Genomic DNA, 24,988 nt, shown 5'->3' on the forward strand with positions numbered 1-24,988 from the left:
GTATGAGAGATTGAGTACTTTATTACTAAATAATAATTTTCAAAGAGGTAAAATTGATACAACCCTGCTTATATAGAAACTTGATTCAAATTTTTTTATTGTGCAAACTTACGTTGATGATATTATTTTTGGTAGTCCTAACATCTCTGTGTGTGAGAATTTTGCTAATTTGATGAAAGAAGAATCTGAAATGAGTCTTATGGGGGAGCTCACATTATTTTTGAGAATACAAATCAATCAAACTCCCAAAGGTACCTTTATCAGACAAGCTAAATACACAAAGAAACTCACCAAAAATTAATTTTCAAAAGAGGTTCATGTCCTTTGTGTTTGCTGGGTTGTAAAATAATTTTTAACAAACTATCTGCCACACTGTTTGTTTTGCCTAGTACTTGTTAGTAAATGCATTAAATCTCTGCTATCTTCCTACTGCTCTTTTTGTCTACTCTATAGTTCTTTTTTATTATACCAAAAGGGGAAGAAAGACAGGACCATCAGAAGTGACTACAAGTCAGGGGGAGCAAACTGGCTGATACTGAAGAAACTTAGAACAACAGAAGTATTTACAAGTTAGGGGGAGCAACCCGTCTACTGTGATAGATAGGGAAGTTAACTGATGTTTATGCTTGTTTGTTATTATCAAAAAAGGGGAGATTGTTAGCCTCCTATATTTATATTTTATGTTTTAATAATGACAAACTAATAAGTGAACTTTGCCGGATATTGAAGATTCTTAATGATGGAAGGAGATCTCACACAAAGAACATTGAAGATCTCAAATCATAGAGGATATCTCGCACAAGACAAGGAATATTCTCTCAAAGAATATCGTGCTAAATATGGAGCCACATCAAAGATATTGAAGATCCCTAATGATGGAAAGAGATCTCACATAAAGGGCGTTCAAGATCTCAAATCATGGGAGGATATCTCAGACAAGGCAAGGAATATTCTCTCAAATATCATACTAAATACAGAGCTACATCAAAAGTAGGATATGGCTTGACAAGGCAACAAAAATCATATCAACTAAGATCCCAATAGACAAGGCAATTGGACGCACCTCACGGCAAGATCAAAGGAGAAGGAAGATCTCATTCTTTACATCGACATATCTAATATGGACATGTATAGATGTGAGAAAGAAAAATCGCACCAAGTATGGACATATATGATATAGACATACCATAAGGTGCAAACTCTCTCAATCAAGGAATCAATTCAAATCCTTAATTGAGAAGAAATTTCTTGGGTTTTCTTATGAAGAATAGAAGCCGAAGACTATGAAAAAAGATGACTGAAGACATACACGGGTTATACAACTTCAAGGAGAAAAATCAAAGTGTCTCTTTTTAAGGCTTTGTAACTCTTAGTTTACAATTGTTATCTAAAGAGTAGGATCGAGTCAGCTTTGTAATATCAACTGAAGCTGTGTCACAAGATCTAAAGAGCAAAATAAGTCTTCAAAACTTGTTTCCTGTCATTGTACTCGAGCCTGACATTGAATGATTTAAGGAAACGCTGAAACCTAAGTGGATTGGAAGTAGGCACCACATTGGTGTTCTGAACCAGGATAAATCTTTGTGTTATTACTTTATGTTCTGTTGTCTATTTGCTTAATTATTTTAGAAATAATCTATTTTGTGAAGTGTACTGATCTGCAGGCGAGTTGACTGCGAGGAGTCAGTAGTCGACTCACGAAAGAAAATTTTAATTCACCCCCTCTTGAATTTCACCATGTCTCTTTGAAAATAACTGAAAAATATTGCAATTTAAAGAAGTAAATTGACGATTTGAAGAAGTTGTAGTAATGGAGAAGGAAGTTGACTCAACTGATGAAAATTTAGGAGAGATTTTAGGGGAGAAAATTTTTGAAGAAAAAAAAGGGATGCACGCGTTAATGGTGGAGTAAAACATGGATGAGGGTTTTTTCTCATATGTATCAAGAGTAAAAAATTAAATTCAAAATTTTGAGTAATTATTTAAAAGGTAAGTGATTTTGGGTAATAAGGTCTCTTATGTTTGTGATTTTGTGTAATTTTTTCTTTAAAAATGTCAACCCATGTTCTTTCCCCTAAATGAATTAGGTTTGTTAAAAAAAAATTAAATCTTTCAATCATTTTCACCTAATTAATTTAACGACACTTCTTTGTCCTGATTAGTTTTCCAAAATATATGAATATATGTGCATATGTTTAAACAAAAGCAAATATTTTTGGAAAAATATTATAATGATACAACAAAATTCGTTTCCAATTAAAAGTAAAAGTTATCATACTAATATTTAAATATTCAATGCAATATCAATAATATTTGTGTGTGTCTATATATATATATATATATATATATATATATATATATATTTGGTTTATGTCAAAATTGCTTAAATTAATATGAAGGATAAAAGAACCATTTCGATAAAATATTCAGGACTAAGAAGCATATAAAAATTAATTATATGAAAAGTAGAGCCAAAATTAGGTGTCAACAACCTTTAGCTGCAATTATTATTCGGATGCGTATTTTATACAACAACTATAATATATATATATATATATATATATATATATATATATGTTCTATACAATTTTTATATTTATCTTATACGGATATGTATTTTATACAACTATATAATTTCTTTACCATTATATTTATCTATTTATTTTTTTAAAAAGATAGATTTTTTTAAGCCAAAAAGCAAGTAACAATGCATATTTAAAAGGGGACAGAACGTGGGCTGGCTTCTTTGAAAAAAATGGCCCACAATTTGAAAATGTGGACAACTGTAGCCAGTCGGCTAATTAATTTCCCTCTTTTAGCCATTGACCCAGTCGATCACATGCAGTTTCTATATACAATTGATACACTTTTATACTATATTGATACACTTTTATACTACATTGATAAGCTTTTATTCTAGATTGATATACTTTTATACCACGCTGATACAATATATATACCACATAAATACACCTTTTTCAGAGAAAATTCTCAAGCTCTTCTTCCATTTCTCCTCTCTCTCCTAATTTTCATCTCTTTCCCACAAATATCAAGAGATCACAACAACTCATCAATGGTAGTTTTAGTCTTAATTCAAGAATTCCTTGTGAAACAGCAAGCTTGGAAGGAACAAAAATAGCCCCAGCACAGATCAAAAAACTAAAAAATTGATATGAAATGATTAATTTGACAACATGGTTGTTGCAGTAGGAACAAGCAGGAAATATAGATGCAGAATTAGCTATAGTTCTTTCAAGCCTATCACTGGCCTGCAAGCAAATCGCTTCGCTTTTGCAAAGGTCCAGCATTGATAACATTACTGGAACTCAAGGCACTATCAATATCCAAAGTGAAGATCAGAAGAAACTTGATGTTATATCCAACGAGGTTTGTTACTTCTCCACCTTTCAACAATTAGATTATTGTGAAATTTAGTGCACTAATCAATAAAAGCGTAACGTTTTGAGTGTTGTAGTTGTTCTGCAATTGTCTACGAACAAGTGGCAGGACGGGGATTATCGCATCAGAGGAAGAAGATGTACCTGTGACAGTTGTACGAAATGGCTAGAAATGGGATTTTAAAATTCCTTAATCATTTTATGTCTTTTTTTCCAGCCGACTAGCTATTTTCGCCCTTTCTCCTATTTGAAAGGAGTTAGAGTAACGGGTCAAATTTGAAAATGACCATTTCATGAAAATATTATGACCGAGAGGCCACAAAATGAGATTAATTTGAAAATGACTATCTAGGAGGTAATAATTTGATTGAATTACCTTGCCATATCCTTTCCCCCCCCCCCCCTCCCCCAAAGCATTTTTATTGCCAATCATTAAGTTGAAAGTTAGAATCACCTGAAACTAAAATAAAAATTAGGTTAACGAAATATTTCTAGAACATGATTTAATTTCGGATATATCTCCTTGTATCTTAAAGTTTTACTTATATCCTCTATCATTTATATTTTACATCTCTATGTGAGATACTCACAATCAAATATAGTAAAATATGATTATTAAAAATGAAATCAAATTATAACCACATTTTTCTTTACACATTTACCTTTAGAGTCTGTTTGAAAAGCTACATGGTAATAAAATTGGTGTAATTATTAGGATAATAATTATCAAGCTAGTAATTAGACAACCTAATAGTTATAGCGACATGTTTGTTTGCCACAATGTAATTACAGTGTAATTAATTAATTATCAAAAATTAGAAATTTTATTAGCCAAATAAGATCCTTTATAAGTGATATTAAATTAAATATTAAAGATATATATGTTTTCCTTAGAAAATATATTAATTAATAAACATATGTTAACTAATATTATAAAAATAATAATTAATTTATATTTTCTAAATTAGTATATTTTAATTAAATTAATCATAAAAACTAAGAGTACATGACTTTTAAGAACATCATGAATGCAAGTTTGACAAAGAAATTAATATTATAAATATAATGTCATAAAATTATTAAAATATTTGACAAAAAGGTAAATTTATCAAGTTCAACTAAAAAATGAATGACTCGCAATCTGAAATATCAAGTCAATACTATCAAAACAAATAATTTGAAATTGTAAATATAATATAAGTTTAAAATCTAAAACAAAAAGTTAACATGATATTCTTATGTCAAATTTCAACGTAAAGTACATATTTGATTTTAAAAAAAAAAACATAAGTCTACAACCTTATTCAACAATGAGTTTTACTTTAATTGAAAAATATTATGCTAACAAAATTATGCTAAATAAAAAAATAAACATAAAATAAATAAAAAATAGATAATACGAATAATTGCATAGAATCACTAGAAGTGAAGGTTAGAAAATGAGAAGAAAAATGAAATATAAATTAATAAAATATTTATTAAAGATTAGAATAGCAAAATAAAAAATAATTTAAAATAATAAAAATAAATTAAGACGAAAAGAATAAGACTATAAATAAAAGAAAAAGAATTAAAAAGTAACCAACTTGTAGTTACACCTCCCTGGTGAATTGGAGTGTGTTATTTACCTGCTGATCAATTATATGACCAACCAAACATGCCAAATAATGTAATTACATCTAATTACACCAAATTTAATTTTCAAAATGGCTTTTCAAACAAGCCTTATAGTTTTTTAAAATAAAAAATTACGTGGATAATTTATTCATGCCTTTAGATACAAGGAATTAAATACTTTTTTAAAAGGAGAAAGTACAGAAATAACACTTCAGATCAAACAAATTCCACGAAAATGATCATGAAATTTAAATTTTATTTTCTAGTCTTTTCTATTTGTTGGCTTGTTCTATACAGTTTCTACACACCTTCTATGCAGTTTCTATAAATTATCTTATACATATACATATTCTATACAAATATTATATAATTTTGATACACAATTTATATAAATATTATACAGCTTTTTACGCATTTTATACAATAATTATATAATTTTTATACACATTCTCTCTCTCTCTGTCCCCTCTCTCTCTCTCTCTCTCTCTCTCTCTATATATATATATATATATATATATATATATATATTATACATATACATATTTGATTGAACTATATAATTTCTATAGATATATCTTATATAGATACATATTCTATATAACAATTATACCCTTTTTATATAATTATATTTAATTATTATTAGATGGGGCAGTCTGACTTTCACCAGCATATTAGATATAGGGGATAAGTTGATGGCAAGGGAGGTTTAGGGAAGTGGAGGGGATGTTGATAGTATGTGGAACGAAACTGCCAGTTGCATCAGGGAGACAACTAGAGAGGTGTTAGGGATGTCGAGAGGCCGCTCGGGCAAGCACCAAGGGGACGAGGTGAAGGGGAAGGTTGTAACACCCCATAGTTTTTTCTAGCTTAAATTCATTCCTAGAATGTTAAGGAATAGCTTCCAAAATGAAGAATATTTATTTTAGATGGAATTTTCCAAATTTAGACCTCCCATTGTGTGAAAAATTATAACACCTCAAATCTGGTACCCGAAACGCTACACAGTGCTCATGACCCCGAAGGACCACAAGCTAACCCATGACTGATACCTGTACCTGTATACTGCATAATATACTGTATAATACGGAAACATGAACTGAAAGGCCATAAGGTTCAAAACTGTAACATCGGATCTAATAAATCATAACATATGGGTGGGGTATGAAATACCCAAAACAACTGAAATAACTAACTGAACATGATAGTCTGAAAAGCCTCTAACAGACTGAGCTGTCTGAATAAAGAGTTGATGGGACATGTCCCCAACTAACTCCAACTAATAAATTAATTAATGAGATAATGAAGTAATGATCATGTCCTCGAAAAATGAGGACTCACTGCTAACTCTGACTGCTGAGACTGGAATCTACTAATGCTCTGGAGCTGGTGTCTCTGAGCCTGTGGTATAAGACACCATAGCGCAAATGCGTCAGTACTTTGAATGTACTGGTATACATGTGAGGTAGGCTGAATGCATGGGGTTAATATGCATGAACAATGCTGGCTAACTGACTAATATGAACGTGAGATGTATGTATGAATACATAGTAACTATAATTGAGATCGTGATAACATAAGTTTACTAATAACTAACATGACTGGTAACTTAGTTCTGATGACTGATATAACTGATAATATGAGTGACTGTATCTGACAGTCTTGAATCTGATGGAACTAGCTGAGTTCCAAACTGTTCTGAGTTGACGGTATCTGACAGTCCTGAATTTTGTAGCTGAAACTGAGGGAAATAGTTATCTAACCGACATATCCCAACTGATGTATTATAGCTGAATTGGGGTCTAATCTGTGCCCTGATTGGAAGAATGTCAATACCGCGCCACTGGTAAGGACAACAAGTGAGTGACCCTCGACTAACAAGTTACTCTAATGAGAACGGTGGGAACCTTCAACTAGCAGGTTAATCCACCTCATCTACCCTCAACTAGTAGGTATGATGTCTCAACCTGTGCTAGCTACGTAGCTCTGGAACGCAAGGATTGCTTCTAAGAATCACACTCTCTACTGGCAGGTGAGTTCCCATCCTTGGGTTCACTCGGTACTAATTTCTACTCTCATATGAATAGACACTAAACATGATTAATTGATCTGAATATGGACTGAGTTTACTGAATTTCGTTAACTAATAAAATACTACTGATATCTGACAACTGACTGAGTTCATGAGATTACTGAGGTTACTAAAGCATTGAGCTTTCCTGAGTCACATGATTGACTGAGTTCTATGGATCATGACTTCACTGAGGATATCGTGAAAACATGACACTGCTCTAGGCATACAACTAAATTATCGGGTACAAGTACCCCAGGACTCGATGAAAGAAACTGACAAAGCATGACTTTTTTGAATACATGACCAACATAACAATCCATAATTCATTTATCAAGGCAATTCATCAAACATGTTATATGCATAAGCTTGTACATAAATGGGGATTTCATAAGATCATACCAGTTGGGCATTTTTTCCCTTCACATAGGCATTTAATCAAATACATGGTAGACATAGTATATGTAGACAACATTATATAATAAATAAACATCATGATTCAACTCTAATTTCATCATCCAAAGGTTTAATCATAGGTCCACATGAATCTACCTTTATACTAATCAATTCCACATAAAATTGATCACCCAACATGGATTAGAATTCAATTGGTTATTATCAACATGAACAAAAGCAACCAACATGAAATTCATAAAGAAATCCATACAATTGAACTTTGAAAAGAGATTCTTGGGCTCCATGGATGAAAGGAGTCCATGAATGAACACTATGCATGCCTGGGTTGAGTTTCTTGAAGTTCTTGAATTTGAATCTCTTGGTTCTTGAAGAAGATTTGGATTTTATTCTTGGGGATTAATTTTGGAGGAAAAACCCTAATTTTGTTGTTATAGATGGATAATGAATTTCTGAGCTTTGGTCATATATAACTAGGTATATAAACGGGTGGTAAAAGACCAAAAAGCCCTTTAAAAATGGCTTTAAAATAACGGGTGCGACGGTCCATTACTGGGTCGACGATCCGTCGCACCGGAACCAGAACTGGAACTTACTACCTCGGTGTGATGGTGGGGTGCGATGGTCCGTCGCTGGGTTGATGGTTCGTCGCTGGGTCGACGGTCCGTCGGTCCTGACCGTCGCTTCTAGGCAGAATAGGGCATCACTGTTTCCCTTGCGATGGCCTGAGCGACGGTCTATCACTAGTCCGACGGCCTAGGCAATCTATCCAGGGCAGAAGGTAGTCACACTGCCTTGCTGCGATGGTCGTGGGCGACGGTCCGTCACTAGTCCGACGGTCCATCGGCTTTACTGTCGCACCTGGGCGGTTTTATTGCCTTCTGTATTTCGGCTATAACTTTCTCTTCCAATGTTGGATTTTGATGAAATTTCTATCGATGGAAATCTTATTCTATTTCCTACATGACAAAAAGTGAAAATCTTAAAAATACTGTGTTTCCAAAAGTGGATTCATCTTTAAAAGAAAGCTTCTAATATTCTTGGGATAATTTCAAGGTAGGAAAAAGTATGGATAATTACAAAAATTGAATAAGCTTTCCATCGATATCAAATTCACCCAAATCCAATACTCGATTGAGGAGTTAGAGCATTTTTAAGTTGACAGTGTCCCACCTGAGCAACCACCGCATCGCTATGAAGGACAATTTTATAATTATCAATTCCAGTGGACCTCCACAATATTGGCGCATCGTGGAGAGGTCTAAATTCCCAATTGTCGAAAACCAGTAGCCCAAAACGATACTGGCGTATTGCGCCAGTGACCAAAATGGCATTTCAAAGGGGCACCGCGATTGTGGTACGCCACGGTGAACGCCCAGTTCCTAATTGTCCCTTATCCAGTGAGCCACCGCGATAGTGACGCGTCACGGTGGCCTACCAGTTCGAAAAAATATTATTTTTTCTAGTTTCGTTTAGAAGTTTAAAAGGGATAATTTGGTCATTCCCAAGCCCCCGATTCATGAATAACATGAGATTAAACCCATTCTAAGCCTATTATGCTCATCATTCATCAATTCTCTCTCAAAGAAAAACCCTAAAGCTCCAAAGTTTCTTCTCCAAGGAATCAAAATCCTCCATTGATTGTCCAAGACGGCTTAAGTTGAGGATTCTCGAGACAAGGTAATCAATAATCTATCTTTAAGAACTCATATAGGAATCAATAATTCAAGTTTCTTCATCTAATCATCAATCAAGGTATGTGGGGTTTATAAACAAGAATCTTCTTTCATTCTTGTGCCCAAAACCAAGCTTTTATTTAAAATTAATATAATTTTGAATGATTATACATGAGATTTGAATTAGGGTTCATACCCATTATTGCTATTTGTAAGATTATGAGTTTTTGAGAGAATTTGAAGATAAATAGCATGTCTATTTTCATGTTTTCATGCTTATGGAGTAATTTCCAGATTTTAAGTTTAATTATCATTGATTTCACTATCAAGCATGATTATTATGATGTTTTAACATGAATTTGATGCATGGGTTACTAAGACCCGAGTTTATATGTTGATATTTCAAGAAAGATGATGCTTTAAGCATCTTATGAGCTGATTATTTCAGATTTACAATAAAGTTTTGATCTTTTGATTCTCAGATAAGTTTTGAAATTCACTTTACAGATTTATTACAGATTACAGAAAGAAAAATAGCTTTATTTATAGATTGATTCAGATAAGTGCATAACTAGTTTCATAATAAACCTTTATGCTAGTTTTAAAGTGGATTTCCAATAAGATGAGCATAACAAATTAAAGAGAGTAGTATTTAGCACCGAGTTGGGTATGATTTCAAGATCTCATACCCCAGAACTACGTGCCACTGTAGAATTGAGATTAAAGTACCTATAGTAGGCTGAGATGGTGATCACTTAATCTAAGGTTATACTCCCTGGCAAGAGTATGACAACTCTTCCCAACGTGAGGTTTCTTCCTTAGGAGGACAAGATGTTGGACTCTCCCCAATGTGGGTAAGACGTTGGACTCCATATAGCTCGCATGGTTTATGTTAGTTAAGAAAACCTCCATTAAGATAAAGTGTTTTTCTTACAGCTTAATCGTAAAGATTTTCAGAATAGTTTCTCAGAAAAGAATAACAAAAATTTTTTAGAAAATGAAGTGTAAAGGCTCACAAAGTTTACTCAGATTATGCTTTACAGAAAGATATTAGCTACAAATTTCAACTTTCAGATTTCAGAATTTAGAGTGAGTCTTTTCTATACTTAGACAGTATGATTTAAAGAGAGAATACAAGCACAACTTTCAGAACTAAATGTTATGACTCACTAGATTTATAAAGTATGATTTACTTCTTATTATTTCAGTATTTAAGATATTCTAGCTTATGTGAGCCATTTACATTTAGCATACATTATTTTATAAGAGATTGATGATGATATGATATTTTACTTATGCATTACACCCCCAAATACTCAGTACATCCTCAAAGTACTGATCGACATATATGTCTATGTGCTATATTATCTCATAATGTAGGTATCAGTTCAGTTGTGGCATGCATACCATATTCAAACAGTTTGCAACTTTTAGTCAGTAGGTGATGAATCTTCTTGATTCAAGGGCTCGAGTCAGTCGTATAGTTTGAGTAGTATTTTATTTTTATTTATTCAGTCATATTGATTTGGGATAGCTGGGGGTCATGTCCCGGCTACCTAAAGTCAATACTAGTAGAGGCTTCATAAACAGTCAGTATAGTTAATGTATTGATTCCAGTGTTGTTTTGTAAAAGCAAAGTTTTAATTATTTCAAATTTAGTTTTGTATTGATCAGATTCAGGAAAGAGTCATATTTCGCTTAGTTTATTCAGATATATGTATTTTATTCAGTTACTTATGAGTTACGCCAGTAGAAGAGTTAGCTTAGGATCACTTGTGGTCCTAAGCATCGTGTGACATTTCGGGACCTATTTTTGGGGCGTTACAAAGGTGGAGGCTAAGAAGGGAGTGTATACAAAGTTAGTTGAGAGTAAGGACGAAGAAGATAAATGGAATAAAAGTGAAGAGTATAAGATTGCTAGCGAGAGGCAAAGTTAGTAGTCACGAAGGTTAAGGATGCTACTTTTGAGAGTTTATACATATCATTGGATAGTAAAATGGGGATAAAAAGTTGTACAAGCTCTCCAAGGTTAGGGAAAGGAGGTCTCGGGTCATGGATTAGGTGAAGTGTATTAAGCATATAAACGACAAAGTTCTGATGAAGGAGGGTTGTCTTAGAAAGAGATGACAGTCTTACTTTCATAAGCTCCCGAATGAAGGAAGAGATACTAGTATTGTGTCGGGGGATTTGGAGCATTCCAAAAAGTTTTGTGATTATGGTTATTATAGGTGCATTAAGGTTGAGGAGGTTAAGAGGGATATTTATAAGATGCGTAGAGGTAGAACGACAAGGACAGATGAGATTTTGGTGGATTTTTGAAAGTACACAAAAGGGGCAGGTATGGAGTAGTTGACTCAGTTATTTAACATAATTTTCAAGATGACGAGGATGCCTGAGGCTTGAAGGTGGAGTACAATGATCTCGTTGTATAAGAATAAGGGCGACATTCTGGATTGCAATAATTATAGGGGTATCAAGTTGCTGAGTCATACTATGAAGGTTTAGGAGAGGGTGGTATAGTTGAGGTTATGGGGGATTGTTACTATTTCTGAAAATCAATTTGGATTTATGCCAAGGCGCTCGACTACTGAAGCTATCCATCTCGTCAGGAGACCGGGGAAGTAGTATAGGGATAGAAAGAAGGATTTGCACATGGTGTTTATCGACTTAGAGAGGGCCTATGATTGAGTTCCCAGGGAGGTTCTTTGGAGGTGTTTGGAAGCTAGAGGTGTACCTATAGTGTATGTTAGGGTGATTAAGGATATGTACGATAGAGCCAAGACTCAAGTTAGGACTGGGAAGGGGAATCAAAGCACTTTTTTGTCTTGATGGGGTTACATCAAGGTTCGACGCTTAGTCCGTTTCTTTTTGCCTTGGTGATGGATTTTTTTACGTGGCCCATTCAAGGTGAGGTGCCTTATTGTTTGCTTTTTTCGGATGATATAGTCTTGATTGATGAGAGACGTAGTGGAGTTAATTCTAAATTAGAGGTTTGGAGGTAAACTCTTGAGTCTAAAGGGTTTAGGTTGAGTAGGTCCAAGATAAAATATTTAGAGTGTAAGTTAAGCGAGGTGTCTCATGAGTTTGATGTGGTTGTTAAAATTGACACTCATTCTATCAATAAGAGAGATAGTTTCAAGTATCTGGGGTCTATGATTCAGGAGAATGAAGATAAAAATGTCACTCATTGGATTAGGGTAGGGTGAATGAAATGGAGGCTCGCCTCTGGAATCTTGTGTGACAAAAAAATACCTCCCAAACTTAAAGGCAAGTTCTATAGAGTGGTATTTAAACCAACTTTGTTGTATGGGGCGGTGTGTTATCCTGTTAAGAAGGCCCACATCCAGAAGATGAATGATACGGGCACGATCATATGTGAGCATGCATGGAATCAAGCCGAGGGAGTGTACAAGATGAAGTGTGAAGAGGGCTTTGTACACAACAAAGCCGCCCCTACATACACTCCAAGGGCGCCTCTTTTGCTCCCTTCATTAAGGGTTTTTTGGACCCTTCACTCTATGTTGTAATAAGTCTATAAATAGACTAGTAGTAGGTCTTTATTTCTTTAGTTGTTGAATGATATTATGAAACATATTTTAGAACACCTTTCTTCTCTCTATGGAGAGTGTAACATCTTAGTTTAGGGCTTGGAAAAGCCACCAAAACCTAAATGAGGGTGATACTAGTGTGAAATCACCAGTGTTGTAAAACTTAGTTCGAAACCTTGGTACTTGAGTGGTTCACGCCCTCTTGTGTCATTGTAAGAGTATAGGTGTTGCTTTTTATATCTATTAAGGGTCTTAGTATTTGAAATACACTTAGGTTCTTAGTTATTGTAAGAGTTTATGTCTTACTACCTATATTTACTTCTTGTAATCATTTGTTGTTGTTATTAGTGAAACTGTTGGTTCTTGTTATCTTTGTTGTTACTCCTCTTGTTTATCTTGTGTAGTTTCTGCCTTGGTGTTATATCTCCTTGTTATTGTTGAGTTGGTGGCTAGTTTGTTACCAAAAGGAGGTCTTATGGGTTGTGTCTCCTCTTTGGGTGTTGTGTTCTCTTCTTGTTCTTATGTTTTATATCTTGTTTCCATGTTGTGGGTTGATTCCGCTATTATTTAGTATCAGAGCTTGTGGTTGATTTTGTTCCAGCAAAATCAATCTTGGGCTAGCTCACTTGAAAAAAAAATTTAAAAAAAAATAGAATTTGACCTTGTGTTCTTGACCGAAAGTTGTGTTCTTGTTGTTGTCTTGGCCAAGACTCGTGTTTTGAGTCTAGATATAGGAGTATTCTGTGAGTCTTGAGTGTCTTTAGTGTTGGTTTATTCTTTCCTAACACTAATAGAGTCAAGATCCAAGTTGAACTCCTTCTTGTATTGTGTTTGTACGGATTTAAAGGGTTGGTCGTGTGTTGGTTTGGTGTTGTTGTGAATCCGAGATTTGGAGGTGTGCTGTTGGTTAGTTGTTATTGTGAATTCGAGATTTGGAGGTGTTGATTGGCTTTGTTGTTGTGGATTTGTGTTTGAAAGAGGTGTTATTATTGTTGGGAGGTTCAACTTGAACCTTAGTCTTCAAATCTCGTTGAAGGTTCTTGGTGTTCTTGGCCAATCTTCATGTCTTGTGGCAAGAAAAACCTTCAATAAGTAGTGTTTGATCTTAAGACCAAGTGAAAGAGTGTAGTCTTTCTTGTTTGTCTTGAAACAAGTCCAAAACTATACCAAAGTAGTAAGGGACAAAAGACTTTTCAAAAAGACTAGCTACCTAAAAGGAGTAAGGGGGCTTTGCAAGACTAGCCAAAAGAGGAAAGAACCAACCACCCTTCAAAAAGGTGTTTTGCCTGAAAGGTGCAAAGAAAGTCAACCTATTTTGAATGTGAAAAAGGCTCTAAACTTGTGTCTTCCCCTCCAAAACCGAAATTACTCTTCCACAAATTGAAAGTTGGACCAAATTCCAAGTTGGAAAAACAATAATTTTCAAGATCCGCAACCAACCCAAGGCTGCCACATCACTATCAAGAACTGCCACATCACCCCTTTTGTACAACTAACTTGTTTATGTTTTGTAGGTTACTTCTTGGCAACAATGGATAACAATTCTCTTAGTGCTATCTTGGTCGGGATTGAAACTCTTTCCCGTGGAATGGCTAGAATGAATGTGAGTTTTGATAGATTAAACTCGAATGTGGCATCAATGAAGGGTGATATGTCAACTATGAGTGAGAGGTTAGATCGTATAGAGAGTTGAAGGAAATATCATGCTTCTACTCCCGAAACTTTACATCCAATAATCAATCCTCCAAGATCACCACAAAATGCCATAAGCCAAGTTTCTAATTACCCTAAAAACCGCGACCTAAGTAGGCCACCTCCCCCGTAAATTGATCAAGTCCAACAAGAAGGACTTGGAAGCCAAATGCCTCCACTAAAACCAAACTCTTCCATCCAAGCTCCAAAACCAAACTCTCCCGTCCAAGCTCCATAACTGAAGCTCCAATTCACCAAATCAATCCTCTCAACCGAAGCTGCACTTTCCCAAAGCTGAGATATTTATGTAGAGGTATATGGTAAAGAAGGACATGGAGAATATGAAGTCCTTGATGATGCTTATATGATGGAAGAAGAATTGAGAGGAAGATGGAGAGATCAACAAGGAACCTGTCACTAAGTAAAGATATGGGAATTGAGGCGGATGAGATTGAGGGCAAATCTCAAGATGGAGAGGAAGCCGAGGTGAAAAATAAAGATGGTGGTGAAGATGTTTGGCCATATAGTGATGCATGTAACGTGCCTAATTGAAAGAGAAGATGCCATGAATTTGAGGTCAAATTCCTCCCAAGATGGAGAGGATGATATAGGCACATCATGAAGATGGGCATACGTAAGCATGCATGGAATCATGCCAAGGGAGTGTACAAGTTGAAGTGTGAAGAGGGCTTTGGACACAACAAAGCCGCCCCTACATACACTCCAAGGGCGCCTCTTTTGCTTCCTTCATTAAGGGTTTTTTGGACCTTTCACTCTATGTTATAATAAGTTTATAAATAGACAAGTATTAGGTCTTTATTTCTTTAGTTGTTGAACGATATTGGAAAACACATTTTAGAACACTTTTCTTCTCTCTATGGAGAGTGTAACATCTTAGTTTAGGGTTTGAAAAAGCCACCAAAATCGAAATGAGGGTGATACTAGTGTGGAATCACCAATGTTGCAAAACTTGGTTCGAAACCTTGGTGCTTGAGTGGTTCACGCCCTCTTGTGTCATTGTAAGAGTGTAGGTGTTGCTTTTTACATCTATTAAGGGTCTTAGTGTTTGAAATACACTTAGGTTCTTAGTTCTTGTAAGAGTTAATGTCTCACTACCTATCTTTACTTCTTGTAATCGTTTGTTGTTGTTATTAGTGAAACCGTTGGTTCTTGTTATCTTTGTTGTTACCCCTCTTGTTCATCTTGTGTTGTTGCTACCTTGGTGTGATTTATCCTTGTCATTGTTGAGTTGGTTGCTGGTTTGTTACCAAAAGGAGGTCCTACGGGTTGTGTCTCTTCTTTGGGTGTTGTGTTCTCTTTTTGTTCTTGTGTTTTGTATCCTGTTTTCGTGTTGTGGGTTGATTCTGCTATCAATGAAAGTGGCAGAAATGAAAATACTTAGGTGGATGTGCGGGTGTACTAGGAAAGATAGAATTAGAAATGAGGTTATTCGAGATAAGGTGGGAGCGGCTTTGGTGGAAGCCAAGATGAGGGAAGCGAGGTTGATATGGTTCGGTCATATGATGAGGAGAAACATGGATGCCCTAGTGCGGAGGTGTGAGAGGTTGGTTAGAGATAGTTTCAAGCGAGGTAGAGGTAGACCGAAGAAATATTGGAGGGAGGTGATTAGACATGACATAGAGTAGCTCCAGCTTACCGAGGACATGACCCTGGATAGAAAGTTGAGGAGGAGGCGGATTAGGGTAGGAGGTTAGTCTGAGTTTAGGGTAATGTATCTTTTGGTGTGTTACTTGGAGTATCTTGTTTGTGTTATTATTGAGTTTGCTAATTCCTATTGTATCTTCTTCTTTTACTATTCCTACTACTATTATTCCTTATCTTAGATTGTTTTATTTGAGTCGGGGATCTATCGAAAACAGCCTCTCTATCTTACATTTAAGATAGTGGTATGAACTGCGTACACTTGACCTCCCTAGACCCCACTTGGTGGGAATATACTGGATTTGTTGCTGTAATTATTATTTTTAAACAACAGCAAAAAAAAAAAAGAATATTTTTCAATTAAAAAATTTGTAGCAAAAAAAATTGAAATATTTTTAGTAAAGGTCCGAATGTCCCAAGTTGCAAAGGCTGAAAATGGTCAAATGACCCAATGACAATAAAGTGACAATTATATTACCGACAAGATACATAATGCCCATATGCTCAAACTTAGACTATTTTTTTTTTAAAAGGGCTACACCATGTCTTTTTTCCTTTTTTTTAAATTATGTATTTTGATGTCTCGGCTCAATTATCCCCTCGCCAAGCATTGTCATAGTAGCACTAAAACTGTCGTTGACTTTCTCACGTAACATCAATTAGTTGTTGCACATCGCAGAGTAGTTAATAATGATGGGAAGAAAATAATCATTTTTTCGATTCTTATGAATTTCAAGTTCTGCAAAAATCTGAACGACTTGTTCATGATCTGTTATTAATATTAAAATATAAATATTCTACCTAATAATAAAGGGCAAAGGGCCCAACAGGTATGTTGACCTGTTGCCCACTTTGATACTTTTTTTTTTTTGTTCTTTTTTCGCTGTTTAATTTAGTTGTCTTATTTTTTTAATTTATTATATATTTTTTAAAAATACATAAAAAATATTTTAAATCACAATAATTAATAACTTAAAAAATATAAAATATGTGATCGACTCATAAAATTATGTCAGTGTTAATATTATAAATCACAATAATTAAGAAGTTAGATTATTTTGAAAATATAATTGATTATCAATGTCTCAAATTTTTTATTTAATCTGTTATATATTTCAAACAAATATGTAAAAAAAATAAATCTATAAATCACAATAATTAAGAATTTCTAAAATTTTAAAAATATAAAATATTTGGCTGACTCTCGAAATTATACCAGTGTTACTTAAATTGAAATAGAAGAATAAGTATTGTAATTAGGTCGGCATGCTTGCTTGTCCTGCTTCAACCGTGATTTTACTATAGCACCCATAATTAATTATTATAAGTCATTTAGATATTAGAAATTTAATAATATTAAATTAAAAAAGTAAAATAGACACTTCGGACATTGTTGCTTCAGCTGCTTTAACTGTAATTTTACTATATCATCCATGATTAATTATTATAAGTTATTTACCAAGTAGACCATCAATAATATTTAATAAAAAAAATAAAATAGACATTTCTGACATGTCTGCTTCAACCGTTTCAATTGTAATTTTACTATATTACCCCTAATTAATTATTATAAGTCGTTTAAGTATTAAAAAAATTAATAATATTTAACAAAAGTAAATAGACATAAAATGATAAATTAACTCTTGATGTTTTAAATTAAGTTGATGTCTTATATGAGGCTCACTTAAATTTTCTCCACAAGTATTTTTTTATAGTAATTTTGTTATGTCACTTCTTATTAGTTATTATAAGTTATCTAAGACATGTCTACTTCACTGCTTCAATCGTGATTTTGTTATATCACCCTTAATTAATTATTATGGTCATCTGAGCATTAAAATTAATAATATTTCATAAAAAGATAAAATAGACACAAAACAATATATCAACACAAAAAATTTGATTGACTCTTGAAATTATATTAGTATACTTAAATTGAAATAACAAAAAAAGCTATTATAGATCACAATAATTAAAATTATAAATAATTTTAATAATTAATTATTTAAGAAAAAGATAATATATATTTAACCCGTAGAAAGTTGGGGAATGAGCCCAATATTTAATGAAATGAGAGATCGACGTGCAAGCAAAGTGCATAATTCTTCAACTAAAAAAAAAGAAGAATGATCATGCTGTTTAGCACACACAATTTTACATCAACATCCAAAATTACACCAACTAGAATGAGTTAAAATTTTTAGACAAACCCGCAAAAGATAAACAGAAACAAAATGATACAAAAAATTTAGAATATCTGATTTTTATTTTTTTTTAGAGAAGTAATACTGTTCCCCAAAGCGTGACTTAGTAGTTGGGGAGAATCATGAAATCTCAAGTCAGCGGAGGTAAAAATACTCTTGATATTTTTTCATATGCTCGAGTCTTGGTATGCTTAATTACCGGATAAAACTAGTCAATGATAGGAATAGCAGATACCTGATAGAGTTAGTCATGAACATTAATAGAGATGTGTTCCTGATTCAAATAACATTTGTCATTAAAAAAAAGAAAAAGTAATGATACTGTATATATTGGTATTATGACAATAACAAACCAACAGCAGGAGAAGAGTGCAGAAAAAATGGCTTATCCTCGCGTGGTTCTGTTCCCCTTCATGTCCAAAGGCCATATTATCCCATTCATTGACCTTGCTCGTCTCCTTCTCCACCGGAGAATCTCCGTCATCATCTTCACCACTCCGGCAAGCCGTCCTTTTTTCTCCGATTCCCTTTCGGACGCCAACGTCAATATCATCGACATTCCATTTCCTCAAACCATCGAAGGAATTCCCGCAGGTGTTGAAAGTACTGATAAACTTCCATCCATGTCCCTTTTCGTTACATTTGCCAATGCTACCAAATCCATGAAACCCCATTTCGAAAAGGCCTTGGGGTCTCTTCTGCCAGTTACTTTCACGATCACTGATAGCTTCCTCCCATGGACTATAGAATCTGCAAACAAGTTGGGTATCCCGAGGTTCGCCTTTTATGCCATGATGCCCTTTTCCTTGTCCTTAATACGTTCCTCCGGAGATCTCCTTCGAACAGAATTGTCTGATGATGAAATGTTCAGAGTACCTGACTTCCCTTGGATTAAGCTCACTAGGAATGACTTTAGTTCACCTTTTAGAGAGCGTGAACCAAGTGGTCCCTTTTTTGATTTTGCCATGGAGGAACTCATGGCTACTTCTAAAAGCTATGGTATAATTATGAACAGCTTTTACGAGCTCGAATCTGTTTATATAGACTACTTTAAGGGTAGTAAATTTAGTCCTAGAGCATGGTGCTTTGGACCCTTTTGTGCGGCGACCGATCTGACAAAAGAAACACGACAGGAAAGCTTAGAGAAACCTTCATACATCAAATGGCTTGATGAAATGCTAGAACAGGGGAAATCAGTTTTATACGTGGCATTCGGGAGCCAAGCAGAGATATCTGCTGAACAGTTGAAGGAAATCATAATTGGGTTGGAGAAATCTGAAGTGAATTTCTTGTGGGTGGTCAGAAAAAGTATAGATGAAGTGGACGGCGCGTTTGAAAACAGAGTGAAAAACAGGGGACTGATGGTGACAGAGTGGGCTGATCAGAGACAAATCTTGAGCCACAGGAGCGTTCAAGGTTTTCTAAGCCACTGCGGTTGTAATTCAGTGATAGAGAGCATATGCGCAAAGGTGCCAATACTGGCATGGCCAATCATGTCAGACCAACACCTAAATGCAAGAATGGTGGTGGAGGAAATCAAGATTGGGCTAAGGGTCGAGACATGTGATGGGTCAGTGAGGGGATTTGTGAAGTGGGAAGGTTTGGAAAAGCAGATGAGGGAGTTGATGGAAGGAGAGAAAGGTAAAGGGGCAAGGAAGAAGGTGAAAGAGATTGGAGAAGTAGCCATTGGTGCTGTCAGAGAAGGTGGATCATCATGGCAAACGTTGAACGATCTCTTCCTTGAGTTAACTGCAAGAACTGTTTGAACCTGTGAATCTAATTTCTTTGTTGTTGGGAGCAGGCTAGCTAGCTGTTCTTTAAGAATTATTTACGACCTTAATGATGCACTTTTTATGTTTTCTTTTTTTTTTCCAAAAAAATTTCCTTTCAAGTTTCTTAGCTTTTTATGCGTAGTTCAAGTTCAGAAACAGAATCCCTTCCAAGAAAGAGTTCAAGTAACCAAACCAATCAATTGACAGGCACAAATTGAAAGTTCAGAAACAGAATCCCTTCCAGAAAGAGTTCAAGTAACCAACCAATCAATTGACAGACATAAATTGAAAGTGGTAGCTTATTATTTGCAAAACAATAGTCTTTTATATGTACCTACGTCAACTAGCTTCCATCCTACAAAATCCTTAATACTATGTAGTCTGTATGTTAAGAAATTGATTTATAACGTCAGAAAATAGCAAATAGCATGCTATAATCAGTGTCTGAGCCAAAAGAGGCGTCAAAATATAATATACACCTTTCCTGGGGATTCAACATATACAAACATACATAAAGAAAATAAACTACTCTATACAATGTACCTTTTCTATGAACGGGTGTTAATCGGCTCCCCTTGCACAAGGGTGCTCCCCCTGACTATAACCACTTGAGTAAAAGCGGAAAGGAGTAGTATATGACTTGAGTCCTCCAAAAGACAAGGTCAAAATTCAGTCCCGACACTTGCTCTGATAAGAAGTTCTATTTTCTAAGCACTACACAAAATACTAAACATTTAGAAGAGATGCAGATGATGTTAGGGAAAGTAAGAAGGATTCGATCTTTAAGATCTTTAGATATACGAAGCTAAATAATCAGGAAATCTTAAAAGTTGTTAGGTTCAAGTTTTACATCATGTTCTGTATCATGTCTATTCAGAAACTAGCCAAAAGAAGCCGTTTTCAAGTATAAAATCCACTCAAGAAGAGCGGTATTACTTACTGTAAGCTTATAGTTAAATTACCATGTTCAATGGTGTAAGAACCAAAAATAAATATAATTATATACCCGGGATAGGAAGGGTGTCTAGGAGGGGAAGATATAAAATCTTATTCCAGAATGAATTAAAGTGGGATCACACCAAATATGCATCTGTTTAACATACATCTGCACTGGTGGCTACCTTTTGCTTAGATTGTTGAAACAAGGCTGCAAGCAAGAATATCAGACAGGACCTGTTTCCTAGTTCTTGATTAGTTTACCAGAAAATAGCAGAAGATAGTAAACAAATACAAAAAGGAGGGAAAGAGAAAAATGAATATGTAGCAGAAAGAAATATGGAAACTGAAATGGCAAACGGGTCAACTACAAGTTCAAAATCACCCGGAGACATTTTTTTATAAGGTTATTTTACTAACGTGTTCATTAATCATTCAACATGGGAACGACAAGATTTTCCGACAGGCAGCAGCTCATCAAATAGGGTTCCCTTCAACATTTCCTTTCAGCTTTGTTAATTTATCCTCAAGCCCTCTAAGGGGGTGGGAACAGAAATTGGATATATCTTAGAAAACTTCAAGGTTTTTTTCTTTAAAAAGAAAAGAAAAACTCTCACTTTTCAACTCACTGTACATCACTTTAGGCCTCAACGGATCTCCATTTGATACAGTTGAAACGCACATCGAGCACTTCTAGTAATCGGTCAAAGCCTCCAATTAGACTACCTACTTTGGATGCATTCTACTTGCATTGTCAAATCCTTGATTCCAGCATGATGTAATATTTCAGATACTTGTGTCTTTACAGATAACTTGTCACTCTCACTTGAGACGAGAAGATTGAGAGTGCCAATAACATCTGTGTTCGTGAAGCTCCAAACATGAAGCTTTTGAATTGCAGATAAACCTTTTATCTTCATAATATCGTTTACAGCTTCCTTCAAATCATGTTCGTGAGCCCTTGGAACTCTTTGCAGTAAAATTTCTGCCGAATTCCTGAGCAATGGGATTACTGAAGATATAATCAGTACAGAGATAAATATTGAGCAGGCAGGATCAGCAACTAGCCATCCTTTGTACTTGATTAAGAGCGTTGAAATTACCACCCCAACACTACCCATGGTGTCAGCCAGAACATGCAAAAAGATGCCTTCCATGTTATGGTCAATGTGGCGGTGTTGGTGGTGATGTTTCTCAGTGACACCCTTGTCTGTAGGAACATGCTTATGAACATGAGAACAATCTGGTCCTTGCAAACTTGCAACAGAGCCGTGCACCTTCATCGGAGAAATACTTGAGCTGCTACCATGACAATGTGGGACAGCGCCATCATGATGATGGTGCCCATGGTTGTGGTTATGAGAGTGATCACAAGAATGACGAGAGTTATTTTCTTTCCATTCTTTTACATTGTTGCTCTGGTTTTTATTGTCAGCATTATGTCCATGACTAGAACATGATTCATGGACAATACTTACTTGTTCCTGTTGTATCTGGTGACCACAATGATCATGGTCATGTGCATGGTGAATATGGTTTTCTTGGAGATTATGGCATGTTGAATGAGAGTTAGAATGGGAATGAGAAGTTGTGGAGAATTCTGTCTCTGTCTTGTGAACATGATGATCATGGTCATGTAAATGATGATCATGGTGATGTTGGTCGTTATGGCAATCCTTATGGGGCTTAGAATGGGAATGAGAATGCGAATGGGAATGGGAATGGGAATGTGAACATGATCCACCATGGGCATGATGATGTTCCTCGTGAAAGAAGATCAAACCCACAATATTAACAAGTAGCCCTCCAATCGACACTGTCAATAGACTGTTAGTGGAAACCTCCTGAGGGTCTAATATTCTCTCAAATGATTCAAGCACAATTAACGCTCCCACAAGGACCAAAAGAACCGCATTTGCATACCCAGAAAGAATCTCAAATCTTCCACGACCATAGTTAAACTGACCATTTGCAGGCAACCGTGATATGTATGACGCATATAATCCAATAGCTAGAGCTGCACAATCAAACAGCATGTGACAAGCATCTGATATTAACCCAAGGCTATTACTCATAAAACCAGCAGCAAATTCCACAACCATGTAAGCCGTATTGATCAAAAGGAAAAGCGCAATCTTGCGTGACTTCCTCTCTCCTAAGATATGCCGGAGAGGTTTCATAACTGAAGTCGTAAACCAATCAGATGATTCCAACCCCAACTCGAGATAATTAGGATCAACCGGATCCAAATTCCTCATAGAAATCAAGAGCAACAATCCACATATCAACAATCCCCAAAGCGAAAGATCAGGAAAATAAAACAGTTCCAATATAACTGTACATACATATGTCACAAGATACTCCTTTTGAAAATCCTTAGAAGAAACTGGCTTCTCAGCAGTAAAATTCTCATTCAAAAGCACACCAAACACTACAGTGTTCACTAAAGGCCAACTGAGATTCGAAATAGATATAATATCCCCCTCTGCTTCAAACACAAACATACTTATAACTGCTGGTACAAATAACATTACAGTCGTAAAAAACAACGAAACCAACCTAAGCTGCTTCTTGCCCATTTCCCTCAAACTACCCCAATTCATAGAACTACTCTCATAACACCCCAAAAATCCCGAAAGAAACGGAAGCAACATTGGCCAAATCCTAATACAACTATACCTCGGAAGCAATGAAAACCCCATTTCATACACATTAACAGAAGATAAAGGGAAACATTCAATTCTATCCCAACTAATAGATAACAAAACTAACCCAATAAACATCGCGGTAAACCCACAAAGCTGATACGATGTAATCCGATTCCGATCAAGAAGATCGCGACTTTTTCCTTCAAAAATAAACCTAGACGCTATATTCCCAGAAATCTCCGCGAGAATCATAGCAGCAGCGCCACAATATCGAAGGGCTTGAAATCGAACAAGGAATACTATAGCAAGAAGAAATGATTTCGCTAGTAGAACCTTGTAAAGAGATCGGTTAAATGAGATAAACCCATGTCGATTTTTAGTATAAAAAGGGTCTTTAGAAGTGAAGAAGGAGAAAGAGAAAGTGAGAAGGAAAGAGAGGAGAGAAACAAGAAAAGAGAAAGGGAAAAGGGAGAAAGAGGAAGGGGAAGAACGAAGGAAAGGGAAAAGAGAATAAAAAGAGCGAAGAGAGAAGAGTAGAAGGAATAGAAATGGCAAAGAAGAAGTTTTTGCTGAAGAAGATTTGGTAAGACGGTGTTTGGATGGAGTTGGTGTTGGGGTTGAAGGAGGGTAGTTGAAATGAGGGTAGGGGGTTCTTGAGGTAGTGGGGGTAGTGATAGGTACGGCGGTACGTGGTGGTAGAGATAGACGGTTGGGGCGGTGATGGCGGTGGTGGTGATGGTGGTTGTCAGTCATGATCGGAGTTGGACGGAGGAGACTGGAATGATTCAATTGTCAAGGTTGGAATGACGGTGATTCAATTGTTGGAATGACGGAAAGAACAAGTCTTCTGCTAGTTGCTACTTCCCATTGTGTTGGGCCCAATAGATCCATAGGCTAATTGGTTAGATTTGAATGGGTTAAGTTCAGAAATGTTCCTCGAATTGTTCTTTGATATTTTGTTTCACTTGAAAAAGTCTCACAAAGAGGTGGTATGATACTTCAAGACAATAAACATGTACAATGATATGTATAATTGATCAGAAGTTTTATCTTTTAGGTAAAAGTTAGAATTTAAATATATTATCCATAAATCAGACTTTTTAATTTTTATTCATAAGGTAAATATTAAAACTTATTTAGTGAAAAGTAAAAATTCTAGGTCGGCTACTTTGAAAAATATTATGCATAATTTGAATTAGTGGGACAGTGCATAAGTAACTGTTTTTGGATCGTCATTCAACTATTGCCCGTCTTATTTTTTTAAAACAAGTTAACCCTCTTTAAGAAATGATTTAGACATACACGACTGAGATTAAGTGCATGTAAAAATTATCTTAAATCTCTGATATGTGT

General features: G+C 35.2%; 2 protein-coding genes across 2 annotated transcripts; one reads left to right on the forward strand and one right to left on the reverse strand.

Moving 5' to 3' along the window:
• The first annotated feature begins 18,478 nt into the window (after positions 1-18,478).
• Positions 18,479-20,140, forward strand: LOC107858806 (UDP-glycosyltransferase 90A1). The gene has a single exon (XM_016703594.2). The coding sequence runs from the start codon at positions 18,618-18,620 to the stop codon at positions 20,043-20,045; it is 1,428 nt and encodes a 475-aa protein (XP_016559080.2). The 5' UTR covers positions 18,479-18,617; the 3' UTR covers positions 20,046-20,140.
• A 1,151-nt stretch (positions 20,141-21,291) lies between these two features.
• On the reverse strand, positions 21,292-24,649 carry LOC107858807 (zinc transporter 5). The gene has a single exon (XM_016703595.2). The coding sequence runs from the start codon at positions 24,386-24,388 to the stop codon at positions 21,710-21,712; it is 2,679 nt and encodes an 892-aa protein (XP_016559081.2). The 5' UTR covers positions 24,389-24,649; the 3' UTR covers positions 21,292-21,709.
• Between the last annotated feature and the right edge of the window lie 339 nt (positions 24,650-24,988).

This window comes from Capsicum annuum, chromosome 2 (assembly GCF_002878395.1).
Source record: "Capsicum annuum cultivar UCD-10X-F1 chromosome 2, UCD10Xv1.1, whole genome shotgun sequence".
Classification (NCBI taxonomy): Eukaryota; Viridiplantae; Streptophyta; class Magnoliopsida; order Solanales; family Solanaceae; genus Capsicum; species Capsicum annuum.